General features: G+C 51.0%; 1 protein-coding gene across 1 annotated transcript in view; it reads right to left on the minus strand.

Moving 5' to 3' along the window:
- CATSPERG (cation channel sperm associated auxiliary subunit gamma) overlaps positions 1 to 19133 on the minus strand; it is a 50142-nt gene that overhangs the window by 17284 nt on the left and 13725 nt on the right. The window contains exons 7-18 of the mRNA XM_063139753.1: positions 18403 to 18574; positions 17058 to 17195; positions 15502 to 15567; positions 14373 to 14483; positions 12287 to 12334; positions 10673 to 10802; positions 8639 to 8750; positions 5754 to 5918; positions 4059 to 4177; positions 2357 to 2570; positions 1224 to 1286; positions 47 to 230 (exon numbers count right to left, since the gene is read on the minus strand). Of these exons, the coding sequence (XP_062995823.1) occupies positions 47 to 230; positions 1224 to 1286; positions 2357 to 2570; positions 4059 to 4177; positions 5754 to 5918; positions 8639 to 8750; positions 10673 to 10802; positions 12287 to 12334; positions 14373 to 14483; positions 15502 to 15567; positions 17058 to 17195; positions 18403 to 18574 (1522 nt within the window). The remainder of the gene's footprint in view (positions 1 to 46; positions 231 to 1223; positions 1287 to 2356; positions 2571 to 4058; positions 4178 to 5753; positions 5919 to 8638; positions 8751 to 10672; positions 10803 to 12286; positions 12335 to 14372; positions 14484 to 15501; positions 15568 to 17057; positions 17196 to 18402; positions 18575 to 19133) is intronic.

Raw genomic sequence — 19133 nt, forward strand, 5'->3', positions numbered from 1 at the left:
CTTCTTCTTCCTCATTACAGCGGCTCTTGGGATCCCCACTGCTTACTGCTCTGTTTGGTTGTCCTGATACTCAGGTACACGCTGAAGGAGAATTCTGCCTTCTTGTCCAGGTAGATCGTGTCCAGCAGTTTATTGTCAGGTTTCAGGTTGTAGACCTTGACGTAGTTGGCCATGTCAACGTTGATGCCTCCCAAGGATTTCCAGTTACTTGCCACGTAGAAGTAGTATTCCTGGGGTGAGTAGGTGGGTGGGGGGTTGTGAATGTAACCAATTTAGGCTTATAACCCACCCTATCCCATTTTCTCCCCCTCAGGGAATTTCATTTTATTTTGGATTAAGGTTAACAAAATAAAGGCAACAAAAAGAAGAATGTCCGTAACGATTAATCGCAATCACTAAAGAAACAAAGGAATCCGCTAATCTTAGTCTACACAGCTTATTTGCCCCGCGGTGGCTGCATGGTGGCGCTGTGTCGGTTATACGTGGCAGCCGCCAACTCACAGCCACAGTGGGCCTTTTCCCCAAAGCTCCGCATTTACGCAAACAGGGATTTACCCTGACTTTTCCCCTTGAGGCGAGGTCACCATGGTCCTTCCACTGTGTGACCTGGCTTTAGCGTCAAGCAGGGGGACATTCCCGGGCAGATGGTGACCGCTGACAGGCTGCCAGAAGCCGGGCAGGAGGAGGGCCCGACAAGCTCAAGGGCCGCTCAAAAGCCCGCGCTCCCTCCTGCCGTGGAGATTTCCTGCCCCCACCCCGCAGCAGCGAAACCGCGGGGTTTTCTCTAAAGGAGCAGCAAAGCGGCGCCAGAGCGGGGCTGCGAAAGAAACCTCCTGATTGGCCGCTGTGTGAACGGAGTGCTGGACTAGATGGACGCTTGATCTGATCCATCATGGCTGTCCTTAGGGTTAATGAAGGAAAGCTGCACAACGCCTTCTGGCTGTTGACCCTAAGACAAGGCCCCTCTGTCTCGAGGCCCCCTGGCTGTCAGTGGTTACTGGTAAGCAATCAAGCCCTATGAATGATGGTTGCGCCTTCAGCTGACGCGGCACAACACTGTCCCCACCTCCACGTAGTGTGGGGTCACGGCTAACGTCCTCTTTCTTTACTGTTCTTTTACCAAAGAAAGCAACCAAGCGTAAGCCAAGGCTACAATTCATCTTGGGGTGGGGTGGGGGAGCGTTTCTCTCCGAGGACGACGCTTCAAGGCCTTTGATGCTTACCGCGTCTTGTTTCTTGTTCTTCCACCAGCGCCATGTGGGGTCATGGACAGGGTCAGCATAAGACTAGGGAGGCAGAAAGACTGGTTAAGGTCTTTGGAAACACAGAGAGAGAAACGAGACTCGGCGGCTTTCGAAACCTGCCTAAAACGCAGCGAGGAATCGCAATTGAGTTTCGCACGAAGCTCAATAGGTGCTCGAACCCCAGAGAGCCAAGCAAAGCGGGGATAACGATCCAGAGGGAGGGGCGGGGGCGGCAGGCAGCGGCTCTTGCGATCCAGAGGGAGGGGCGGGGGTGGCAGGCAGCGGCTCTTGCGATCCAGAGGGAGGGGCGGGGGCGGCAGGCAGCGGCTCTTGCGATCCAGAGGGAGGGGCGGGGGCGGCAGGCAGCGGCTCTTGCGATCCGGCTCCTCGGAAGCCTCGCCTTTTACATTTCGCAGAAGAAACGAGGGCAAGGAGCATCTTCTATTTTCAAACTGAAAATCGAGGTGCTCGGCGTTCAAATGGGTGTCACAAACTATGAGCCAGAAGAAGCAGGCTGAACCGGGAAGAGACGAGAGGCAGAGCAGGGCCACTCTACCAACCCTTCTGAAAGGATATTTCCCCCCCCTCTTTTCCTCTTCCCCCCACCCTCCAATTCCCTTTTCCTTGTGTGCCGTGACTTTTCAGGCTGTAAGCCTGTGGGCAGGGACTCTCTCGTTTCATTGATTACATGTAAGTCTCTGGGAGGCTTTTTGGCGAAGAAGCAGCGTAAAGATACTACTACTGCTAAGCAGATTGTGGCAGCATTGAGGCTACCCACTTTTCATACACCCCTTGCGTTCCCTTTGGGGGCCTGCAAGCCAGCAGTGGGCAAGGCTGAAGCAAGCAGCGGGTGGGCTCAGAAACCCAAAGTGGGCAGGGTCTTCCCTTCGCTCTCTGCCTTTTCCCGCCACCCCCTTCTCTCTCATTCACCCTCTTTCCCCTCACCCAATGGGCTGCTGGGGGGGGGGGGCAGGGGCAAAGAGAGATCACTCTCGCCAGAGGTACGAACCGAGGGCTTGCAGAGGGCCTTTGAAATTAGACCGAGGGCCGGACGCACCCCGAGGGCCGCAAGTTGCCGACGCCCGACCCGGAGGAGCAAAAGGTGTTCTCACTCGGTGGTAAGATGAATGTAACTGGAGCAGCTGGTAGACCAGTCCCTGGTACACAGTCAGTGACTTTTTGTCATGGAAGCCCGTTTTCTCCATGATGTCGGGCGGCTTGGCACGGTAATGCTCCATCCGGTTGAAGCGCTGGGGTAACGGCAGGTTCACCAGGCGTATGACGGCAAACGGGCAACGGTGGGTGAACCGGATGTAGTTTAATCCGCTAGGAACAAAGGAGCAAACCAATAACTCAGTCCACAAGGCCAATGGGTCCTGCTCAGCAGGAATCTCACCTAGACCCGGACCGGAGCACCACGCCTGTTACGTTTCCCAAGGGAAGAAAGAAGGGTTACATTTTCCAAGCCGGCTGGTAAAAAAATGCTCGCGCAATGTGCACCATTGCCAAACACTGTCTAGCAGAGTTGCGTGTTTAATGTCGGAGCGCTTCGGGGAAAGCACCGTCCCCCATCAGTTTGTGGCAAGAGGACAGCCGGGGCAGCTCCGCTCACCGTTTCCTTTACCTGCCTCCTTTTCCGGCCAGTGCCACAGCGCGTGAGGGCCAGTCTGTCAGTGCGGAAAAACCACACAGTTCTTGGACTAAATCAGGCTAGGGGGAAGGGAGCCGTGATTGAATGTTCTTCCATCGCAAAGGAAAGTCTCCCTGACATGCAAACCGGGCTACCGAGACGCGTCGCGACGCTTATTATCGGCCTCCCTTAAACTTCCTTGTATGCTTGGACGAGGAACCTCCAGATTCATTCTGGGTCTTGGGCCGGATCTACACTACTGCTTTAAAGTGCTTTATAACTGTTTTATAGCGCTTTAAAGCAGTTAAAGCGCTATATAACTGTTATAAAGTGCTTTAAAGCAGTAGTGTAGATCCTGCCTTGCTTTCAATGAGGGTGTCGAACCCCAGGCCCTCTGGGATTTACCAGGTGGCCACGCCCCTTCCCGTGGCTCCACCCCCTTCCCCAGCCAACAATTGTTCAGTGGCTTCCTGCCTTCCCTGCGGTTTCCTCGGAGTCTGGAAGTTTGAAATGCCACCGCTACGGCTTCCTTGCTGGCAGCAGGAACTTTACGCTACATAGGCCGGCCTCTTTTGTCTTTGGCCCCTCCAACTACTGAAAAGCGCCCCACCAGAGCTTCCTTCCCCCACCCTCTTGTTCTTCCTTTTCCCTCCTTCAACCGGACACTCTGGTATGAGAGGGAGGGAACCGTTTCGGTTGGAACTCTGTGCTCTTTCTCTCTACGCAGGGAGTTGAGGCAAGGGGTTCTTTTCCTTTGAGGTAGCTTGTAACCGGCTTAAAGCTGAAGTGGTACCTCAGGGAAAAGGTTTATCACTTGATCCTGCTGCATGTGTATACATTGGCTCTTGCGGCAACTATATGAAGCGACAGGCCACCAGAGGGGGTTTAGCACAATCCAAGGAAAGGCCCCACGCGTGGCCAGCTCTCAAGCGACGTGGGAGCAGCCCACTGTCTGCTGTTGCCAAAAACAGAAAGGATAGACGTGAGATTCAAAAGACGGAGGAAGCCAAGAACCGCGCAAAGGTAAGGGTGCGAAGTCCAAGGCTCTGGAGAGACACTTCCAGTCAGGGCGATCGATAGAGGGCAGCCGATGCTGGCAACAGCTAGGAAAACAAACTCTGCCCTGCCAGGTGTTTGAGACAAGTTCAGAATCTATGACGCCACACTTTGTGTCTTCTACTTACTAGAAGGTCATATCTTTGACAGGGGTGTTGATAATCTCTTTGTAGGTCATGACATAATCCAGAGGAAACGGTCTTTTGACTAACTTTCCGTCGCCTCCTGGTTCCTCTATATAAACCAGCTGAAAGACAAGGAGCCCAAATCAACAGACCTAAGCTGGAGCACCCAGGCAGTGTCGGCTTCAAGTTTTGGAAGCCCCCCGAGCAACACCCCCTCAATGGGGCCCTCTCCTTCGAGGAGCCCCCCTTCTCGCCAGCGCTGTCACCAGCTGCTCCTCCTCCTCTTTCTCATCATCGCTACCGCTTGCTCGCTTGCTGAGCAGAAAGCCAGGGAGCGAGTCAGCAGCGACATCTGCTGTTGTTGCTCCTCCTCCTCCCCACCTTGGCTGACTGGGCCGGAGCGAGAAGTGGCCGAACGTGCAGGTTGCAATGAGGAAGAAGAGACGCAACTCCAGGGGGCCCTTGCCGGCGGCCCTGTGCCGGGGTGGGGGCCCTCGGCAGGAGCCCGACCGGAAAGCTGGCTTTGAAATCAGGTGCCCGAAACACGGGTCTCAATCTCGCCCTCTGTAACGTTCACTCTGGCCGGCGAGATCACATCACGCCAGTCCTTTTACAACTTCATTGGCTGCCAGTCCAGGTCCGGGCCCAATTCAAAGTGCTGGTATTGACATTTAAAGCCCTAAACGGTTTGGGGCCAGGTGATTTGAAGGAACGCCTCCTCCCATATGTACCTGCCCGGACCTTAAGATCATCTACAGGGGCCCTTCTCCGTGAGCCCCTGCCAAAGGAAGTGAGGCAGGTGGCTACTAGGAGCAGGGCCTTCTCCGCTGTGGCACCCCGGTTGTGGAATGAGCTCTCCAGAGCAGTCCGCTTGGCGCCTACACTGTACTCCTTTTGTCGCCAGCTGAAGACCTTTTTATTCTCTCAGTATTTTAACACTTAACTATAACTTAAATTTAAATTTTACTGTTCTGACTCTGTATTTTAATCTTATATCAATTTTGCTGCGTGGTTTTATCCTGGTTGTGCTTTTTATGCTGTATTTTGTATTTGTGCTTTTAACCTGTTGGTTGTTTTATGATGGTTTTAATTTTTGTGAATCACCCAGAGAGCTTCGGCTATTGGGCGGTATAAAAAATGTAATAAATAAATAAATACATACATACATACACACACTTGGGGACATTTACTTACGCTTCAACTAGGCCTTCAACCTTTTCCGACCCAGGGCTCACTTCTAACTGCAACCAGCACTATTTATTTATGTATGGAACCCACGTCTAACAGGTCTAACCTTCACTCTCTTCTTCTACTAAAAGTAAAGCGGCTTGCAACGTTTAAAGCGAGAAACGCTTACAGCTTGCAGAAAAATACAATCCGGATAGCAGGGATGGCAACAGATTCCGAGCACCAGGGGCCCAAAGCACAAAGGCCTCCCCACGCATTCTGCTCAGTTCCTAGGTCTGGGCGACTCTTTTAGCTTGACAGCTCCCACCCATGCCGCCGACATGTGCCCGGACCTGCCAGAAAGCTCCTCTGCCTTGCAAACCAGATGGGAATCTAAGCAACCCTGCAAGAACAGGGCAATGTTTCCGGCAGTGTGCAAGTTCCGGCTTTATTTTCAAGTAAAGTAACAGGCTGTTGGTCTCCCTTTCTCACTAGCCACCTCCTGGTAGGACCCCCGCCGGAGGCACCCACCTCTTGCAACCCATCGCCGTCAAAGAAAATGGAGACGATGGCCCGTTTCAAGTCCAGGCCATAATTCGGGGTGCCTTCCATCTCCTGCAGGGCATTGTACATATTCCAGGCTTTAGATGGATACACTCTTTTGATTTCGGTGCTACCCTCTTTGGTAACCCAGACCTAGAATGAGAAGGATAAAAAAGAGTAAAGCTCAAAAAGAATCTTTATTAGACACAGACGCACACGCGCACGTAGAAAGCACTGGGACTTTCTTTTGAATGATTTCCTAGGAATGGGCGAACTTCTCCACATGCTGTTCACGTTATGCTCGCTGGACTCCCACCATGCAGGACGAACCGCCAGATGGTCCGCAGACACCTGGCGAGATCGTGCTTTTTCTTTTATTCTTTTTCTTTTTTGTCCGTGAGCCATTACTTGTGCAAAATTGCAGCTGGGAATATTTATAGAAATCAGGATTTGCACAAAATTGCAGCTGTAAACAGCACAGTTTGTGTAAAATTGCAGGCGTAAAGGACCACTTATACTTGCCGTTTTGTGCAAATTATGCTATTTACAGCTGCGGTTTTGCACAAATCTCAATTCCCATAAATATTCCCAGCCCTGCTTTTGCACAAATCCCAATTTGCAGACACACACACACACACACAAAAGGGAAACAGCGAGCTTGCCCAACTTGGTCCATGCCGAGTTGAGCCAGCTCACGGATCTGCGAGCTGGTGTCCGTCAAGCTTGCAAAAACTCGCCAAGCTCAATCCTCAAACGGGATTCCATCGAGATTCCTACATCGTCCTGTGGTTCAGTGGCCCTAGACAGAAACAAGGTTCTTTCAACACACGTGAAATGTCCTTGCTTAAATGCTTTAAAAGGTTCCTTCTGACAGAACGAGCCTCGTGTGGCACAGAGCGGTAAAGCAGCAGTTTCTGCAGCTGAAACTCTTCCCCACGGCCTGAGTTCGATCCCAGCGGAAGCTGGTTTCAGGCAGCCAGCTCAGGTCGACTCAGCCTTCCATCCTCCCGAGGTCGGTAAAATGAGGACCCAGTTAGCTGGGGGAAAGGTAATCACGGCCGGGGAAGGCAACGGCAAACCACCCCGCTATAAGGCCTGCCAAGAAAACGTCAGCGAAAGCTGGCGTCCCTCCAAGAGTCAGTAATGACTCAGTGCTTGCACGAGAGGTTCCTTTCCTTTCCTTTTTCTGACAGAACACGGACAGGGTCAGAGTACGTACTAGGATGCACCCAATTCCTATCTCACCTCTAATATATGTTGTATGAAGGGCCATTGAGCCCCAGGGGGGCGTGGGAGAAATTGGGGGCCACATAGAATAATGGATTATATTAATTAACTGCCTCATATTTATTAATTGCATTATAAATGCCACTAATAAAAAAATAAATACAGCCATAGCGGGTAGGTAATGTTGAGTTGTTACCATCTGAAGCTCTGGTTGCTTGGGTTGGGATCCACTGACAAACTGGAGCACTATTCTAACCAAAGCAGGAGGCACACAAAGACACAGGGAATATTTCCACTGGAGCTGGAAAGGTGGGTGTGGGCAGGCCAGATGTTGCTGGAGCACCACCCAACAGCTGTGCCCGACTGGCCGCTCTCCTCATTGGTCCTATCCTTGGGAAAGTCGGTGGGGTGGGGTGGGCCTTTTCTTGGGGAGGCGCTACGTAGAAATGGCAAGGGGCTAGATTAAATTGGGCAGGTGGGGTGGAGGGGGCCTGCAAGTATTATTATTATTATTATTATTATTATTATTATTATTATTATTATTATTATTTACAATATTTATATACTGTTTAATTATCTAACACAGATTCCAGAGCAGTGAACATAGTAAAAGAAAGAAGATTTAAAAAGAAAAGTAAAATTTTTAAAAGAGGCAGCCGGACAGCCATCTGTCAGGGATGCTTTAGGGTGGATTCCTGCATTGAGCAGGGGGTTGGACTCGGCGGCCTTGTAGGCCCCTTCCAACTCTGCTATTCTATGATTCTATGATTCTATGTTCAAATTAAAAACAAAGGAACCAGGAAAAAAAGTGGCTAGTCAGTTGAGGAAGGCTTCTCAAAACAGAGTGGTTTTCAGGAGGCGCCGGAAGCAGCCTAGTCCTCCAGGGGCAGGGAGTTCCGCAGAGAAGGGGCCACGACACTAAAGGCTCTTCTCCTGGTGGATTCCAATCAGGCCAAAGGTCCACGTGGAACCACCAGGAAGAGCATGCCCTCCAACAACCTCAGTGATTGGGTAGGGTGGTAAAGGAGGAGGCGCTCTCTCAGGTCTCTCAGGTCCTGAGTTGTTTAGGTAGGGTGACCCTATGAAAAGGAGGACAGGGCTCCTGTATCTTTAACAGTTGTATCGAAAAGGGAATTTCAGCAGCTGTCATTTGTATATATGGGGAACCTGGCGAAATTCCCTCTTCATCACAACAGTTAAAGCTGCAGGTGCCCTGCCCTCTTTTGTATCTGGTCACTCTAGTATAGCTCCTGCAGCTTTAATGTTGTGATGAAGAGGGGATTTGGAGCCCTGTCCTCCTTTTCATGTGGTCACCCTAGTTTAGGGCTTTATACACTAGTACCAAAACCTTAAAACTAGCCTGGCAGCCAATAGGCGGCCCGTGCAATTCCCTTAGCAAAAAGGCGCCTGAAAAGAGGCAGCTCCTGACACCAGCCAAGCTGCTGTGTTCTGCATCAGCTCCAGCTTCTAGAGCAGTCTAAAGGGCAGCCCCACAGAGAGCGCATTGCAGTAATCCAGCCGTGAGGTTATTAATGCCCATACCATTGTGTCCCTCCACAATACCCCCCCCCTTCCCGCAGCACTATTAACCTCCATTCTCTAAAACAACCAACTACTGGATCCATAAGGAAGATAAGCAGACATACCTCCTCTACATCCGTCACAAAGGCGATCTGCCCAGTAAATGATAGAACAAAATATTTGATGGAGGAAACACCCGGGAATTCGGAGAGGTATATGTAATTCACCATGTCGTTGCTGTCAAGACAAGCAATAGGGAGAAAGTTTGGCAGGGTGGGGTGCACAGCTTCGGTGAACAATTTCATCCATCAGTGAAATCTAAAAAGCAAGGTTTTTTCCCCCGTGCATGATTTACAGATTCTGTGCTGTGTTTTTTCCAGTGATGCTCCCCAAGGTTATTTCAATACATTATGGATCTTTTTCAGTCCGTTTGAGCCCTCCGGTACCCTAATTGGACAAAACGTGTCAAACTTATAGCCTCAAACAAACATTATGTATTATTTTGGGCTATTTTTGATTCAACAAAGGTGGGGGGGGGGTGTTTCAGTGAAAGCTAACGATGGCATTAACGATGGCAATTATGGTTAATAATTTTACAAGTGTGGTAGGCTATCAAAAACAGGCTACCTCGTTCATTCACCACCCTTTCTGGCCCAAGTTCAACTTTTTTTTTAGGGTTTTAATTTTTGTGAACAGCCCAGAGTGTTTTGGCTATTGAGCGATACAGAAAGGTAGTAAATACATACATATACAATTGAGATAGTGTATTGAAGAGCACTTCCAAACAGGCCCCGCTCCTCTACAGGCATCATGTCTGACTTCATTCTAGCTAAGGTTCTGGAGGAGGTCCTCAACCATTGTACAGGGCTGAAAACGGAGGTGAGGAGCCGGCCAGCCCTCCTACTCACAGATTCTAAGAGCATCTCTAAGCCAGTGATCTATGGCACCTCATGACTGGCCACTCACGGAAGTTTCCGGTAGGGCTGTGAACCCCCTCCCAGAACCGCTACAGATCCTGATCCAGTTTGGGTCGATTTGGACCTCCCCGATCCACTCCAGGACTGGATCCAGAGCGAGATCCGGAGGTCCGGATCGATATTCGGCCCCCATTTTGCCCCTCCTTCCCCACTTACTTGTTTTCACGGCAGGCAGCAGAGGCAGGTAAGTGGGGACAAAATGTGGGCCGAATAAGTCCCCCTCCCCCCTTACCTGTCTCCGCTGTCGCACGGACCGCAGCGACAGCGGGCTGTGGAGCCAGGTAAGCCCCCCTCCCCCACTTACCTGCCGCTGCCATATGGACTGCGGCGGTGGCACCAGGTAAGCCCCCCTCCCCCCCACTTACCTGGGTCCACAGCTTCAGAACAATCCGAATCATTTCAGATTGTTCCAAACTGCTTCAATCCGATCCGGACCTCCCCTGATCCGTTCCGGAACCGGGCTTCGGAAGTACGGATCAGACCGCTCCGCTTCGGATCTGGGATCCGTAATGGAGCGGAGCACACCCCTAGTTTCCAGGTCCTTTAGATGACATCGTCAATTTCCTGCGTGTCTCCCATGCCTTCCCTGGGTTATCCTGCTTTTTAAAAAACCCTGGATATCCCAGTTCTTCTGAAATATTGCAGGATTTCTTAATGTGTGCAGCTGAAGTTGCACGATGCAGCACCCACTAAAGGGCACTGTTCCATACAAGTATATGAGCATCGAGAAAAGGAGAAGTTTTAAATTACAGGCCACACAGTCAGCGATTCAAACCATGTGGTTGCTCCTCTCTGACCATGCATTGCAGCCCATTACAATCGCGCAAAAGAAGCAGGAAGCACAAAGCCCTGGTAAGGCAAAGCAATTTCCCTTAACACAGAGACGCAGGACCACTATAAAAATAAAGAATAAAAAATTAAGAAGTGGGTCCCCAGATATAGGTTTGGCCACACAAGTCGAAGACCCTGACCTATAGGCCGTTTGCTATCCCCCATTCCAAGCATTACAGAAACAACGCAAGGAGAAAACTGAAGATAAAGGATAAGAGAACACAAACGCAATACATCACAGGAGAGCTCACCACCACTAGTGTGCAGGCACAAGCTTGCAGACTTTGCTTTCTGGACAGCAGAGTTTTTAACTTCTAAAGACGAACACAGGTTTTTGGTAGGGGGTCTTACCTTTGCAAGATAGCATTCCCCCAGACGTAGAACATCCTACTGGCAGGGCTGAATGATAAACCCCTTGGGATGAGAGTTGTATTGGTATACTCCTCTAGACCCAGCAGCATCACAAACCCCTTATCAGAGGCTGCAAAGGGAAAAAGAAGGGGAGGGAAGAGAATCACCAAATAGGGGTAGGAACTCCCCCCAAAAGGGGATCCGTTGGAAGGAACCCTCTCTCGACCCCCACCTCCTCCCTCTTTTTAGGTTTTATGACTCCGAGCCCAATTTTATGTTTCCGAGCCCAATTCAAGGTGCTGGTTTTGACCTATAAAGCCTTACACAGCTTGGGACCACAATACCTGACGGAACGCCTCTCCCGACGTGAACATACCCGGTCACTACCTTCAACATCTAAAGTCCTCCTCCAGGTGCCTACTCCGAGAGAGGCTCAGAGTGTGGCAACGAGGGACAGGGCCTTTTCGGTGGTGGCCCCCAGACTATGGAACAATCTCCCTGACGAGGCTCGCCTGGCGCCAACGCTGCTATCTTTCCGGCGCCAGGTTAAGACTTTCCTCTTTGCCCAGGCATATGGCAGCACATCTTAATCACCCACATGTTTAGTGTTTTTTTTAACGGTTTTTAATGCTTTATGTGTGTATGTTCTATGTTCTAAAAATTTAAATTTTGTATACTCATTTTTATCTTAATTTTAGAATTTCTGTAAACCGCCCAGAGAGCTCTGGCTATGATAAACCCCTTGGGATGAGGGTTGTATTGGTATACTCCTCTAGACCCAGCAGCATCACAAACCCCTTGAACACTTCCTGCTTAAGGGACAAACCGCACATGCTTGTAAATGCGTGTCAGGATTTAAAATGGGTGATTCCCCCCACCCCTTTTTCAGTATCTGTCCTGGCCATCCTATGCACACTCCTGTTCCAAAAACTCAGATGTAGGGGGGATCTACACATCGTCGTGAAGGCGCTTGCGTGCGCCTGCAGTGCGCCCCGAAACTCATCGTGTAGATCCTGCTATCCTGGCCAGAAGAGGAGGAGGAGGAGGCGGGGCAACAGCTTCTTTTGCCGAGCTCTCCGCACATTACAAGCATGTGCGGTTTGTTCCTTAAGCGGGAAGATTTCAAGTCCCCTGCCAAACACCCTTCCCGGGATGTTTTGTGAAGAGCAATGACAGACTGATATTAAACTGTATTGATTTGCAGTGTAGACATACCCCCATGCGTCCATGAATTTCCATATACCAAGTCTGAATACGCTGTAATGCAGAACTTTGGCGTTTTCGCAAAGAAAACCAAGCAGCATACCCGTTCAAGGTCTCTTCAAATTGATTGCTGTTTAACTATCTTCATTTACCCACCATTTACTCATTTATTTCTAATACAATTCTATGCTGCCTTCCTGCCATGGGGTGATTTCAAAGTGGTTTCAAGAGTTGTGATTTTTCTCCACTCTTTTAATGCATGCAAATGGGTGAAGGGGCAGCGGTGACGTGCATTAGCAGGTCCAGACTCCTGGGGTCTAATTTTTTCTGGCTTCGTAAATGAAGAGGGCACAGGTGGGGTCTTCTGAACGCAGCGACAAATTCTGCCGTCAGAGATGCTGGGGTTCTTACCAACGGGTAGGAATTGAGGGATGTCATAAACCATCTCAAAATACTCTTCTGCTGCAGATTGAGCAGAGAAAACAGCCAAATGTTAAAATGTGAAATAAAGGACAAATCATTCACACGAATAAATGCGAAGCTCATCATTCAACCAGCTGCTTCTTACGGTAATCGGCTCCTACACCCAACCGCATGTCTTCAGCCTATTATTTGAAAGCCTCTGATCTGGTTCGCACAATCAATCTAAGCCATGGTGGCTTGCAGCACATGCCAGGCATTTGTGGGCACCCGTCCCATAACCCAGCCCCTGCACATGGGTTGTTGTGTCCTCCAAACCCAATGAAGACAGGATGTTGGCTCTTTAACAAACCAACCACAACCCTAAAACATCCCATGGGTGCTTGGTGGTTTGTTAACGATGCCAACAATCCACCCTTGCCAGGTTTGGACAACACTATACCACTGGTCTTGATGGCAATGTGCTACCTCCAGTATTAGAGACAGTGTGCCTGTGTACATCGGTTACTGTGGAACATGGGCGGGAGGGTGCGCTTGTGTCCTGTTTGTAGGTTTCCCGTGGGTAGCTGGCTGTGAGAACAGAATGCTGGACTAGAGGGACCCTTGGTCTGATCCAGCAGGGCCCTTCTGATGTTCTTGTCACGATAACCTATGATCAGAGGCTGGGTTACAGAACGGACACCCACACTAGAGGCCTTCAAGAGGCAGCTGGACAACCCTCTGTCAGGGATGCTTTAGGGTGGATTCCTGCATTGAGCAGGGGGTTGGACCCGATGGCCTCATAGGCCCCTTCCAACTCTGCTATTCTATGATTCTATGATTCTATAAGCACCCAGCATATGCCGCAAGCCAGCATGGCTCATTTAAGTCACCTTGGGCCTTGCTAGACCTACCTGATAATCCGTGTAGGAGGAGGGGCCAGGCCGCGCTAGAAGTAGCACGGCCTGTAGGCCCCGTCCACACATAAGACGCGACGGGGCCGAGGGAAGCCCCGTCGCGTCCTCCATTTTTTTTCCTTAAAGGGCCATGTGCGCAGGAGCGCACCAACAGAACAGTAAGTGTTTTTGTTTTAAAAAATAAAGGGTTCCACGCTCCCCCTGCCCGCTCGCTCGTCCTCCCCCCACTCGCCATGCCCGTCCCCCGTCCGCCATGCCCATCTCCTGTCCCCGCTCGCCATGCCCGTCCCCCGTCCGCCATGTCTGATGCCCCCCCTGCCCACTCGCCATGCCCACCCGATCACCCACCTGCCATGTCCGATGCACCCCCCCCCCCCGTCCGTGATCTCCCCACCCTGGCTCCGCTCTTCCCCCCCCCATCTCTCCTGCCGGGTCCGCTCTTCCCCCGGCCCCCATCTCCTCCCCCCGTGATTTCCCCTCCCCCGGCCCGATGGGCAGAGCGCTCCTATGGAATGCTATGCCCAGTGCGTGGCTTCTCGCGGTTACTCGCGAGTAAGCGAGCAGCCGGGAAAAGCCACAGAAGTCGCTAGACCTTCCGCAGCCCCGGCCTCAGCCCGGGGTTGCGGAAAAGCCGGGCCATAAGCGGATCCGCTTATCCCGGGTCAAGGGAGGACTTAGCCCGGCCTGACCCCGGGATCCCCTGTGCGTCATCTGGATGCACAGCAGGGAACCTGGGCCTCACACCGGGCTAACTCCTCGTCTAGCAACGGCCCTTGTCTCATTTGATTATGCACACCCAGGCATGGAGTACTTCTGATAATCAACCCCAAGCTCCCCTTCAGTGACCTGGTTTGCATGATCATGGCTTCTCGTGAACCACAGCACGTGCCAAACCACAGCTTGTTGTGTCGTCCAAACCCAGGCAGTGTGGCTTGCTGGAGGGTTAAATAACCCCTTAAATAACCCATGGTGGCTTGTTTTGATTGTGCAAACCGGCCTAATCACTCCGATTCGCCATTCCTTGAATAAGACGCAGAGCAAGTGACCTGGCTGGTAAAATGAAATGCCACATTAATCAGCCCCCACATATGAAGCTGCCTTATACTATGGGCTTTTCTACATGAGGCTTTTAAATCACACCTACAACAACAGCAGCAAATTTTTAAGGGTGTCAGACTAACCTCGGTAGTAGGCCACAATATAGTAATAGTTTTCGTCCAGGTCGGTCACCAGCAAATAGAATTTGTTCTCATTCATAGAGAAGAGGACCCACTCAATAGTGCACTTTGCAACTGGAGGGGAGAAAATGTCACTCAAGATTGCAGTGAGAGTGGAAAGAGGAGCTGTCTGTGTGCACATCCAGAAAATTTATGTATTGTGTATTTAATCACATTTCACCCACTGAGGGAACCTCATTGCCTTGCAAATGTTGTGGCTCTCTTCAAACCAAAATATTGGCTTTATAACCACTTTACTTTCTTGGCTCCCCCCCCCCAAACAATCTTGGGGATTATAGAAGTTTTCACTTTGAGGTTTCATGAGTGGTGTCTCCAAGGAATTATAATGCCTAGGGTTCCCCTGGGAGGAGGGAATGGCTGTGAAAAACAGCTCAACCAACTTCCGGATATGCCAAGGATGGTTTAAAATAGTGATTCAACACCTAGGGCTTCGTCCACACGGGCGCTTTGCCCCTGGATTGCTTCGGAGTAGTGGCAGGTGATCTACATGACGCAGCCACCACTCCGAATCAATCCAGGGGCAAAGCCCCGAAGCTCCGCACTAAAAAAGTCGGGGACTTACCCCGACGTTTTTAGATTGGAGGAAAGCTCCATGCCTCTGTGGAGCCTTGTTAAGGGGGGAAAAAATTAAAAGGGGTGGTGGTGGAAATCCCTCCACGGAGGGAGCACACCATTCCTCCCCCCTTAGCTGTAAATGCGATCCTTTGCATTGACAGGTAAACAAAATAAAAACAACACGTCAGCCCCATTTTCCCATTAAAAACCCCACTTACCAGAGCAGAGGGGGCGCGGATGCTCACAGGCGCCTCGCGAGTGCTCAGATGGGTGGGTGGGCGGGAGCAGAGGTGGGAAACCCTTTACTGCGCTCCTTCCCATGTAGACGCTGGGAAGGGGCGTCAATGTGACTGCACCATGGCTCGCACCGCCGGGTGCAACATTAACGAACTCTTATACACGAGGGCCAAGGCTGCAGTGGCTTTCATCACCCCTCACCGAAACTCATCAGAGTAGCATGGAAGCTACGTGAGAGCGGGGGTGGGGGAGGCGGATTTCGAAAACAAAAAGGACCTACTTCTCATAAAGCCGCACACCGTCTTCTTCTCGGACCTCAGTGAGCCAGAGACCTTCACAATTCCATCTGTAAAGCAAATTGATGGGGTTACACAGCTGGGTTGGAAGAAGGAACAAAGGCCTCAGCTAGACCAGGGTTTTTTATAGCAACAATCTTGCAATTTCATAATCGCGAGATTGTCGCCCTGGTCTACACGCGGTGCGCAACATCGCGCCCGCCATTCTGGGTTTTTTTTTTTGTTGTTGTTAAAGCAGATGGAGCGCACGAGCACTCGTGGGAAAAATGGTGAGTGGTGAGGTTTTTTTTAAAAAAAATACTTTCCCCGCTCCACCCACGCCACCTCCGATGGGCACAGAACTCCTGAGGAGCTCTGCGCCCCATGCACGGTTCCCGGCTCCTTGCGGTTACTTACGAGGAGCCGGGACAAACCATGACGCCCGCCCACACATTCTGCGGTCTCAAGATCAGTCCGAGACTGCAGAAAAAGCGGCCTAGAAGTGTAGGGCGAGATCCCGGGGAAAGGGAGGGATCATTCCTCCCTGCTCCCAGGATCCCCTGTGCACGGGGATGATCCTGGGGCGATCCCCGGGATATCGCTCCGTCTAGCTATGGCCAAAGCCTCCAGTTGCCAGCAGGTTTGTACCCTGGGGGCATGCTCTGCCACATCCTGACCAGCTGCATCGGTTTATTTATTTATTTATTACATTTTTATACTGTCCAATAGCTGAAGCTCTCTGGACAGTCCACAAAAATTAAAATCATGAAGAGCATGGAAACAGCCAACAATCTAAAAACACAAATACAAAATACAATATAAAAAGCACAACCAGGATAAAACCACGCAGCAGAAATGGATATAGGTTAAAATATGGAATTAAAACAGCAAAATTTAAAATTTAAGTTAATAGGTGTTAAAATACTGAGAAAATAAAAAGGTCTTCAGCTGACGACGGAAGGAATACAGTGTAGGCGCCAGGTGGGCCTCTCTGGGGAGCTCGTTCCACAGCCGGGGTGCCACAGCAGAGAAGGCCCTCCTCCTAGTAGCCACCTTCCTCACTTCCTTCAGCAGGGGCTCACGGAGAAGGACCCCTGTGGATGATCTTAAGGTCCGGGCAGGCACATATGGGAGGAGGCGTTCCTTCCAATTTATATATAAATTGCCTATTAAGAAAAATTATCCTTGCGATATACAAGTAATGGAAACACAGTTACAGGAAGACAACTATGAACTGATTAGTCACTTCACTAATAGTACCCAAGGAGAGGCATAATATAAAAAAAATAAAACTACAATCGCACTTAAAACAGTGAAAGTCATCAAAAGTATCATCAAGCCTAGGGCCACGCTCAAGGATATCCTGGTCTCCACCCGTAGAAACAACGGCTACCTGCTGATTGGTGCCAGGTTATTCCTCATCCATCTGAACCCTGTCAAAGCCTTCCTTTGCACCCCATAAGCTTCCCCCCCCCAAGCTCATGGGGCAGGAGAGAAACGCTTGCTGAGCTGGGCCCCGTCCATTCTGCCCCACAGTCTGCATGGCAGAAGAGAAAAATACCTTTGACAGTAATAAGAAAGAATTCTCCTTGCTGCCAGCCGCCACCAACAGCGACCACGTATTCGGTGTCGTTTTTAGAGAAGAACACTGGATTTAACTTCTTCACGCAGACGTTGTTCAAGATGCGGGTCCACAGTTCTAAAGGGGGCAACAGAAAAGAGGGAGAGAGATTGTGGAGGGACATGGTAGCCATAGCTGGCTGCTAAACGCAGTCGATCCACGGAGCAGGTGTTTTTTTTTAAAGAGTCTTCTGCCTTTACGGGTAAGCGTGCCACCCCCAAAAATTTTGTAACTTCTCCTGCCCCCTGAAAACAAGCTGATTTTCTTCTTCAACTTTAGCCCACCCCCAATGACTGAATTTGGCAAACAAGTTTCAAATAAAGGCTTTAGAGCAGCTCTATCATCGTCGTCGTCATCATCTCTCTTTTCTTGCATGTGGCAGTCCTTCTAGATCAGCCTTCCTCAACCTGGGGCGCTCCAGATGTGTTGGACTGCAACTCCCAGAATGCCCCAGCCAGCTGGCTGGGGCATTCTGGGAGATGCAGTTCAACACATCTGGAGCGCCCCAGGTTGAGGAAGGCTGTTCTAGATGAACATGATGGGCTTTGCCCAGTCATGCCGTCTTTTACTGATTCAGGGTTAGGATTAGGGTTAGGAAGAAGGCGGGAAGAACGCGGAAGAAGGCGGAGCGGCGGCTTCTTCCGCCGAGCTCTCTGACCCGGGTGGCTCTTTCGCCGGCAGCAGGAGGCCGGCGGAGAGGTGGGGGCCAGCGGCGGCAAGGACTCCCCAGCGAAGCCGCCGAGCCCGGGAACTTTTCGCCCCGTCCCCGTGAGGGGCGATACAGGGCCGCCGCCACCGCCGCCTCCTCCTCCGCTTCTTCTGGCCAGGTAGGCAGGATCTACACGATGAGTTTCGGGGCGCACTGGAGGCGCACGCAAGCGCCTTCAGGACGCTGTGTAGATCCACCCCCAATAAAGACTAAAAGCTCCATCACACCGGGGGCTAACCCACGTTTTCGTTCCTCGGTTACTTCCTCTTTTCAAGAGAGGAAATACAGAACAAGCACGAGGCCCATTGAGTCGGCTGCTCTAATGGTGCTGCTTTTCCTGCACCCCGGAGGAAAGAGCAGCGATTCTCAGTTTAAAAAAACATTGGACTTCACGAGGGGTTTTTTTTGTCGCGCAAGGAAGGCCAGAAGGGGCGGAAGGCACGCGGGAGGCAGACGACGTCATGAGAGGGACCGGAGCAAACTCTGTGAGCGCCCAGGAACGAGCGTGCAATAAAACGCTTGTCGGGTGGAGCTTCTATAGCGTAGAAACGCTCTCAGCTTTTCAGGCTCACATACCGGAACCGGAGGTGTTCAGGTGCAAGATCGGGTAATGTCCTGTGAAGAAATAGACCAGCTGGTTCTGTCGGATGAAGAGGGTGCTCTCGGTAGCGATGGCGTCAACAATGGTGGAGGAGAACGTAGCCTGCGGGCATGAGATGGAGCCAATCCAGCAGCTGTCGATACCCAACTAGAGCAGAAAAGGAGACGGAAAGAGACAAGCCTCAAGCACGGACAAGGCCGGTGCCAGACTATTTTGTGCCCTAGGCAAGGTGAGCTACTTTCACCCCGCCCCGCCCCCCCCCAAAAAATGCCAACTTTGATTTTTAAGAACAGATGTTTCCTGGGAAAAATAAGAAGCACAAAACTTGAAACTGCTAAATTTATTTTAAAGTGCAAGAAAGACATCATGCCAATTATAGCAAACAAATTGGAAAGGAACGTCTATGGGTCTAAAATGCATTATTTAATAGGAATATCACCTCCAAATCATCCCCAACTCACACAAACACGCACACACACACACTCAGCATCACTCACTCCAAACAAACACACGCATGAACACATGCATTCACTCAAAGACACCCTGCACCCCATGCACCCATACATTCTCTCTCTCTCTCTCTCTCTCTCTTCCGGGAGCGTTCCGGAAGTCCGAATGTGGAGCCGCCCCACCCCCACCCCAGCGTCCCTGGCTTCGCTTCAGCTGGGCAGGCGTGGGGCGCCATCTAGCCCGCCCAGGTCCAGGT

Source organism: Elgaria multicarinata, chromosome 13 (genome assembly GCF_023053635.1).
Source record: "Elgaria multicarinata webbii isolate HBS135686 ecotype San Diego chromosome 13, rElgMul1.1.pri, whole genome shotgun sequence".
Taxonomy (NCBI): Eukaryota; Metazoa; Chordata; class Lepidosauria; order Squamata; family Anguidae; genus Elgaria; species Elgaria multicarinata.